Below are 9,228 nucleotides of genomic sequence, written 5' to 3'. Positions count from 1 at the left end.
CAACAACATCAATCCACTGACGAAGAACAAATTAAAGTATACCAAGCAAGAAAAACTAGCCTGTTGGGGCACCGTGCCTGTCTCCAATGTCTTCTTGTTTGGATGTTTAGATTTATGGTTTCATGGAACAAGCCAGTTAATAAAACCAACTTTTTACTCCCTCCTAATTGGATATGTACTTGTCTATCAAAAGCAAAGTTTACCTCTGTTCACTTGGAGCACCAGAGGGAGAAGGAGGGTCAAGAATACGAGGAGGATATGTCACAGACAGTTACCTGCCTCCATGAACTTCTGCCTCCTTTGTCGTGAAACCTGAAGAACTGGATGATGCCTTCCTACCGTTACTGAACATTTTGATAAAAGATCTCATAGGAGGATTCTGATCCAAAAGGGGAGAATGTAGAAAAGATTTTTTAAATTCGCATAAACTCCAGACTTACTATAGCCATGAAGGTTGAACAAATTCCTGAAATGATTGCCCTGAGATCATGTTTAAGCCATAAACCAAAATATTCCCACAAGTATTCTTACAACCAAACAATAATTTAGCTTAGAAAGTAAAAAAAAAATGCCTTTGTGAGCATTCTCCTCTTTTAAGAACTATGTATATGGGATAAAAATCAATAATAACTTAAATTAGACAAGAATTATACAAGACAGGGGATGGGTGTTTATAAGGGAAGAACAATTCAGAAAAGGAGGGCGTGAATAATTACACAACTCAAGAATGTTATAAAAAAACAATCAATTGTATATGTAGAAACATTGAATTGGTATATGTTTGGTATATGATATATTATGACCACCACCAACAAAAAAATGTACATAAACATGTTTTGCACAGATATATAGTTAACAAAATTAGCTCAATACTGCCCATGTTTCTGATAAAATTTTTCACCATAAGACTCTCTTAGTGTATTAGATTTTAGGACAGAGCTGAAGAGAAGTTAATCGCTAACATAAATGTTCATCTGACTATCTGACTAGGTGTAACATCAGTATTTGCATTGCCCCTTATGTTACTGTAACTCAAACTTGGGTTTTGCTTTCTTAAATAGGCGATACTTTGGAGAGAAAATTGGGCTCTACTTTGCTTGGCTGGGATGGTACACTGGAATGTTGATTCCTGCTGCAGTTGTTGGCCTGTGTGTTTTCTTCTATGGATTAGTCACAATGAACAAAAGTCAAGTAAGGTAAGATGTTAGCAGATATATTTAAAAAAGGAACGTGTGACCTATTTTGTGGTTGTCAAAAGGTTAATGATGCTGCTAAATATCACAAACAAGTCCTAGTACTTCAGTTTATTTGCTGATTTTGTTTTGTTGTGGTAATTTCTTTGTTGGGAAAAGAAGAATTATATAAAAGGTTATTTTAATATTTCCATATGCACTGTCTTTTTCAATCTGTATGCTGAGTAAATAATCCAAGAATTTGAACTGTTTGGGGAAGCATGCTGCATCAGGATTGAAGGAAAAGTTATTAACAACCTTTCATACACAGATGACAATGTTGCTTACTGAAAGCCAGCAGTATTGAAGGACTTTCTGATGAATATCAATGATTACAGCCATCAGTGTGGATTACAACTCAAGATTAAGAAGACCAAATTCATCACAACTAGACCATTACGTGGCATCATGAAAAAGAGAGAAAACATTGACCTTACCAAACATTTCATAGTACCATAATCAATGCTCATGGAAGCAACTGTCAAGAAATCATACCTGTTGAATGGAATAAATGTGCTGTACAAAGATCTCTTTAAAGCGTTGAAGAACACATATTTTATTTTGAGAACTAAAGTACACCTGACCCAAGCCACAGCAGTCCTATCAAGTCACATGCCTCTGAAAGTTGAACACTGAATAAGGGAGCCCAAAGAGGAATCTATACATTTGAATTATGGTGCTGATGGAGAATATTGAATGTACAAGAGACTGCTCAAATAACATAAAATGCATCTTGGAAAAGATATAGCGAGAATGATCATTAGAAGCTAAGCCAATGACTATTGTCTCATGTACTTTAAACATGTTGCCAGGAGAGACTGGTCCCCAGAAAAAGGCATCATGCGTGGTAAAGTAGGAGATCAACATGAAGAGGACGACTCACAGGGAGCTGCATTCATAACAGTGGCAGCAGCGAAGAGCTGAATCCTGACCATTGTGAGGATGGCATAGGACCCGAAAATGTGTCATTTTATTGTACATAGTCGCTCTGATTGGACCCAACTTGTCAGTACCTAACAACAACAATATGGAAATATTATTGGATAAATTCCAAAGAAGTTTAGTCTTATGCCAATTTCTTTTTATGTTTATGATATATGAGAGAGTACCCCCCCCCAAAACAACCAGATATTTAAAAAATCTATGTATAAAACAGTTTTTTACAAAACAACCTTACCACTTTCAAAGCACTCTCCATTACACATAATACTTTTGTCAAAGCTGTGATTCCATTCTTGGAAATATTTTTCAAACTCATCTGTTTGGATGGCTGACAGCACCTCCCTCGTTTTTGTTCTTCACCTCTTCTATGTCATCCAGTCGCTGTCTTTCTTGTCCCTCTTCATTCGCAGAAACAAAAAGAAGTCTCATGGAGTGAAGTCAGGTGAGTAAGGTTGTGAGGCAAGTGAAGCATACTGTTTTTTACCCAAAACTGGCTCATTGAGATGGCTGGGTGATCAGGTGCATTTTCATGGTGGCAAAACCAGTCTCCTGTCTGCCACAAATCAGACCTTTTTCATCACAAACTTTTTTGTTCCACAATCTTTTCAGACCCTCTAAATAGAAAGCTTGATTAATAGTCTGACTTGGTAGAACAAATTCCAAATATACTATCCCTCTCATATCAGAAAAGCATTGTCTTGATCTTTGATTTTACTTGATCAGGTTTTTTTTTAGATGAGGTACCAATGGTGTCTTCCACTGGCTTGATTGATGTTTGCTTTGAGGGGGGTGGTCATAAGAATAACATCACCTCTCTGCGCTAGTAATGACCTTTGGAAAAATCTGGATCACTTCAGAGCTGTTCTTCAAAGCCCAGCATGTTTCCACTTGATCTTTATTCTGGTCAGACAGAACCTGAGGCACAATTTCTCAGTTCTCATTCCCAAATCTTCTGATAAAGTTTGCTGAACTGATCTCCCAGATAGTCCAGATAACTTTCCATCTCTCCAGTAGTCTGAGGTTAGTCTCGGTCACAAGTGTAGGCATTTTGCAACATTTTCGTCCATTTGGGAAGCTGATGGACATCCAGAACGAGGTTTGTCATCAATCAACATTTCACCAATTCACCTTTTTGGAAATGAGAAAACCACTCATACACTTGAGTTTTTCCCATAGTGCTGTGCTTGTAAGCAGTGTTCAAGGTCACAACAGTTTCTGTTGACATTTTTCCTGAGCAGGAAACAAAAATTCACAGCCACATCTATTCTCTTAAGTCAGACATCACAAAACACAAGGTTCCAGTGAAACTGCTTTTATGAATAAGATTCACTATGACCAGAGAGAACTTTCCCAGGTGACACCACTGGGTACACTAACTCAGAACCTAGAGGGAAAATGCATACTACAAAAGCTCCCTCCACCCAGAATATCTTTTATCTGTTTGTTTCGCAGGTTACTCCCATGATATATGTGTGTGTGTGTGTATAAATCATATATATGAATTTTGCCCCAAAATAAAACCCCTTAATTTTCTTAGCATTTAACACTGTTCTTAATCCAGTTCCATGAATTAGAATCTGAGTGTTGCTTTGTTCTTTGTGAAGACAAAATGATCATTAGCATAAGCAAGAAACCCCTGCTCTTCAAAAGCATGTCACCAACACATAGATTTATTTCGGTATTTGCAAACTTTCTTACTCCTGTGGCAAGCAATATGTTCCCCATGAAACTTCCAGCCACAAGCAACATGCACCTCTATTTGGGGATTTTATTCTGAAGGATGTTGAACCCATGATTTTCAGGGCTCTGGGATAGGTTATGATTTAGAGGTATAGTGTTTGGAATGAAGACCACTGTATTAAGAAATAGGGGCAGTATTTTGTACTATCATTTATTATTTGAGTTGGTTTCATGGTAAACATAATCATATAGGGCTGACAACTCCTTATGTTCCAACAAGCTGGAAATGAATAATAAAAAAAATGAATAAGATTAAATGCCTTTTTCTATTGATTTATATACCTGTGGAGTAATTAGCCTCTGTTTTATTAGACAAGTATTATTTAATCTTTAATTCAAAGAATGGTTTCAAAGGCTTCCACAATCCCTCCTCTCCCTGGTAGTGTTTTATGGTATCACACTATAATTACGATTCTGTCAGACTTTCTATTCTAAAACAAGATTAGCGGCACTGAATATCTTGACTTTCAAAATTTCATGGGCCTGAACATTTTCCATTCAAGGTGCCAGACATGATTGAGTTGTAAGTGTTATCATGGCCATTCAGGGAGGTTTATTTTGTGTTGGTTTGTTAGTATTATTTTAGTCAGCACTCTTTTGTTTATTTCTATATGGCTAAATGGTAAAAAGCCACTGATATATATGTTACTTATTGTGTTTTTACAGCTGTGTTCATTTAAATGTACATTACATTTTTAATTGCCTGGTAGTTACTTGAAGAAGTATATCATTATCAGGGTTTGTGCACATAGATATATATACATTTTTTATTCTGTACCTTGACAGGTCTGTAATATATATTTGTGAAGTGGTCTGACATCAACAAACATGTCCATGATGAATATGATTTAGAAGTCTTTTATGTGGCTTACTTCCCATGTCCCGGGGTCCAGATCTAGGGAAAAGGAAAAACCCAGTTTTCTGATGAGTTTTGTCTGCTTGGCATCTGAACCCATTCAGTAATTTATGTAGCTTGTAGTTATGCGTAGCATGGCCAAAGCTGCTGGGCCTTAAACCAAAATCTAAACTCACCGTGATCGACTCTTTTCAACTCATTGTTGTTAGAGTTGTTAGGTGCCATCAAGTCAGTTCCAACTCGTAGCAGTGTTTGCTCTACAACAGCGCAAAAGCTGCTTAGTCCTCCTCCACCCTCACAGTTGTCCTTGGGTTTGAGCCCATTGTTGCGGCCGCTGTGTCAGTCCCTCTTGTCAAAGGCCTTGCTCTTTTGTGCTGGCCCTCTGGTTTACCAAGAATGAAAGATGTCCTCCTTCAGGGACTGGTCTCTTCTGACAAAATTCCCAAAGTATGTGGGCCAACATCTCCCCATCTCCTTGCCTCTGTGGAAGGAGAATACTGGCCGTACTTCTTCCAAGACAGATTCGTTAGTCCTTTTGTCAGTCCATCGTTATTTCAATATCCTTTGCCAGCATCATAACTCAAATGCATTGATCCTTCTTTGGTCTTTTCGGTCTTCCTTATTCATTGTCCAACTTTCACATGTCTAAGAGGTAATTAAAATACTTTGACTTGGGGCAGGCATATCTCTCAACCCACAGTGGCCCGCAAGAAAATGTCCCGGGCTACAAATCTGTACGGCAACAAATAGCTTCAGTTTCCCCCCTCACAGTAGCTGACAGGTTTTAACTACCAACTTTGTGATGAGCAGTCCAATACTTGTGCCATAGTTCCACTGGCCCTGAGAACTTTCTCCTGACACTGCCCTCAGACACAGGAAGTTCTTTCATTTATTATGTGAACTTTCAAACATTTTAGCAATGCCACCCCTATTTAATAGCACAGATATTAAGCCCACACCTTGAGCTGCTAGCTGCAAGGTCAACAGTTCAAAGCCAAAGTTACCAGATGGGGCTTTCTACTTCCAAAGAGAGTTGAAGTCTCAGAAATTCACAGGGCCAGTTCTACCCTGACCTCTAATGTCACTAGGCTTCAGAAGTAATTAGATGTGAGTGAGTGAGTGAGTGAGTGATGAGTGAGTGAGTGAGTGACAAAGGAATCGTGATGGCTCAGTTGTTAAGCATTTAAGTGCTAAGTTCGAGGTCATTTTGAACCCACTCAGAGATTCTAGCCATATATTTTTATGGGGTAGTTTCACTCCGTCTTTTAGAGCCCCTCTGAGTTAATATGAACTTCACAGGGAGTGAGTTTGGTTTTTGGTTTAGTGATGAAAAATGCCATCTTAGAGAATGACTTGGACAGGAACATATATTTTAGTAAATGCTACAGCTACGTCCCCTACACCTATCTGATTGAAATCCCATGCTTCATCTGTGCTGCGACGGTGTTCCTCTTTAACCTACTCCTCTCTTTTTCCTGAAAGATGAACAGCACTGAGCAAGTTATCTCCTAATCTGTGCCTTGTCGTGTGAACAAGAGCATAGAAGACAGCAAGCAGCACCCAAGAATAGGTCCAGGCATCCACCTTCCAATCCATGAGTCTGCCCTGCCTCCCATTCTCCTGCCTGTGTGCGAATCCTTTGTTGGTTGATAAGAACATCTAGGATTGTATATGAAAGAAAAGACAGCACCATTCTAATGGAGGCTTAGGTCATCAACAAACTAAGAAACACTCAAAATGAGAACTCTCTTATCCTCTAGTGTTTACGTCAAAGAAATGTATTTGTGCTGGTATCAAGTCCTTTATTTCAGGATTAAATATATTTTCAAAAATTTACAACTATTGTATGCTACATAATGAGTTACATTCTTAGCAACTTACATAACAGAATTTGAATACTTCTGGTGGGCATCGTAGGACCCGGTCTGATGACCAGAATTCTAGACAGCCTGCTTCACAAATCTGGGTTTGACCATTTGGAAGGTGAGATAAACCAGGTAGTAGAAACCAGCTTCAGTCATTTTTTAGTATGAAACTTGATGTTAGGAGAAATTGTGTCATCTGTGAAACAATGGATTATTACAACAAACTTATTTTAATCAATGTTTTCTACAAGAAGTGTATTGGGTCTTTCTTCAAATGCTTAATGTTACAGTATTAAGGAGGTATGAAGTATAAATTCTATCTTAGGCTTTCAGAATGTTTATTTTGCCTGCTTGCTCTGAAGTTAAACTAAAATCCTGATTACTAGTAATATGATGTATGCAAAAAAGACTTACAGTACAAGTATACTATAAATAAATTAGGTCAAAATATTTAACATTAATGTTACTATTTCATAAGGAGTTCCCTTTTCAAGTAAAATTTTGGTTGTCTTTTGGATATGGTATAGTTGACAAAGAATTGAACTTAGAATCAGAAAAATGTATATTCCCTTTCTTATAAGACATGTCGTGGTTACGTGTGGGGTGGCTAACTACAGGGTTAGCAGTTTGAAACCACCAGTTGCCCCAAGAGAGCAAGATGGGGCTTTCTACCTCTGTAAAGAGTTACACTACGGGAAACGCACAGGGGCAAGTCTACCCTGTCCTGAAGGGTCTCTGTGAGTCAGCAACGGCTCAATGGCAGTGAATTTATTGTTGGTTTAGCAGTACTTCCTGCTATATATATATTTCAGCTGGAGTCACAATGTAAAGTTATGTTGCCTGGTTCCTGCTCCTACTATGGGTACATTAATTTTTGTGCAGACTGAAGTTAAGCACAAACCCCTATTTGCCAATTGTAAGATATTATATTATAACATATTATTTACTATTTTGCCTACTTTGGATTAGAATTACATACACATCGCTTTGAAACAAGCCCTGATGTTTCTGTTGGGTGTTTATTTGCTAAGTGCCAGGTTGGTGATTCAAACCCACCAGCAGCTCTGCTGGATAAAGACAAGGCTGTTTGTTCTTATAAAGATCTATAGCCTCATTTGAAAGATGCTCATTTTTCCAATTGAACTTTTTTCAATAGTACATTTCCAGGCATTTTTCCCCAATGCCTTTACATTTCTTTCAACACTTGCAAAGATGATTTATTGTAAAACTTTTATCCAGGGCCTGTACATTGGGAAAGCACTACATGTGACAGAAAACAAAACCTTTAAAAAATAAGTTGCTTGTGAAACCCCAGACACTGAGGCGTCTGAGAAATCATCATTGATGTCTTATGCCTATCACAAAATCATCAATAATTTGTGCTGATATTTTAAAGGCAATTGAGCGTAGACCTGAAGAAGCATATGTCATGAAATTATATTCTAAAAAGATACAATGTATGTTAATATATAAAATTTTGTCACATCACCAAAACTGTGAGCTTCAGGCTCTGCAAAAAAAATATCAACCCCCTCAGTATTTAATGACCATTATGCACCAATGGACTGCAGTGTGGTTCATGAAGCTACGTGAATTTTAGGTGCTGTTTGTTTTGATGATTCTGTCATGCATATGGGAGGGAGAAGGAAGGAGGACCACTAGACTGACACAACAGGATGATGAAGTTAGATTCCAGTTCAACCACTTACAAATCTGTAAACAATATTGGGTCTTGCCTCATACAGTTATCATGCATGCAGTGAAATCATGTGTCTGTTGAAAAGCACACACCCCTGCCCCCCCGGAAAAAAAAGTCTGGAAACATGCCGATTATTATTACAGTATCTTTCCAGTGCTGTTCTCCTAAAGTTAAAGAAGCAACCAAAAACGTCTGTCTCACAGATATCCCAAAACGTTTGAGTTAGGGTCACAATGTAGAGTTCTGTGTTTCCTGAACCTTACTGCTGCTAGTCTCAGGTCTTCCCGTTCGGCATTCTGCCTTGCTGCTTCCCACAGGATTGGCTCCGGGGCTGAGCCCTTTCCCACACTGAGAGGTTCATGTCTCGCTTTCTTCTTTGTTTCTCCAGTCAAGAAATCTGTGCGGCCAGTGAAGTCCTCATGTGTCCCCTCTGTGACAAGAACTGCTCCCTGCAGAGACTCAATGAGAGTTGTGTCTATGCCAAGGTGAGTGCCCACCCCCCTCCTTGTTGACTTTGACTCTTTCTGGGATGCACACAATGTGATCGCCTCCAGCAATTGGCTTATCATCAATACGAATGTCTCCGAAGTTTCAGAATCTTTAAGAACGTAGAACGATGAATACAAATGGTCCTTATTTACTCTTCATATTGGAAACCCAATTTTCTCCTTAAAGTTTCACCCCAATCCCAATAAAAAGGTTTTTTTAAATAATTATCTTCTGCAGTTATAAAAGGAACATTTCAGATATATGTTTTCATGGGAAAAATCAGTTGCATCACATGACAAAAATTGTATTTTAGGAAATGAGCATTTCCATCTATGAGTATTTTAGATTTGAAGTTTTAAAAGTATGAAGATGTAATCTTTGCCAATTAAGCAATTTAATACTATT

General features: G+C 38.2%; 1 protein-coding gene across 1 annotated transcript in view; it reads left to right on the top strand.

Moving 5' to 3' along the window:
- ANO3 (anoctamin 3) overlaps positions 1-9,228 on the top strand; it is a 225,775-nt gene that overhangs the window by 115,877 nt on the left and 100,670 nt on the right. The window contains exons 11-12 of the mRNA XM_004708249.2: positions 1,062-1,196; positions 8,723-8,819. Coding sequence (XP_004708306.1) covers positions 1,062-1,196; positions 8,723-8,819 — 232 coding nt within the window. The remainder of the gene's footprint in view (positions 1-1,061; positions 1,197-8,722; positions 8,820-9,228) is intronic.

This window comes from Echinops telfairi, unplaced genomic scaffold (assembly GCF_000313985.2).
Source record: "Echinops telfairi isolate 266 unplaced genomic scaffold, ASM31398v2 ScPeMD7_60;HRSCAF=208, whole genome shotgun sequence".
NCBI lineage: Eukaryota > Metazoa > Chordata > Mammalia > Afrosoricida > Tenrecidae > Echinops > Echinops telfairi.
Note: the sequence above shows the minus strand (reverse complement) of the source record. Positions and strands in the feature narration are given on the sequence as shown.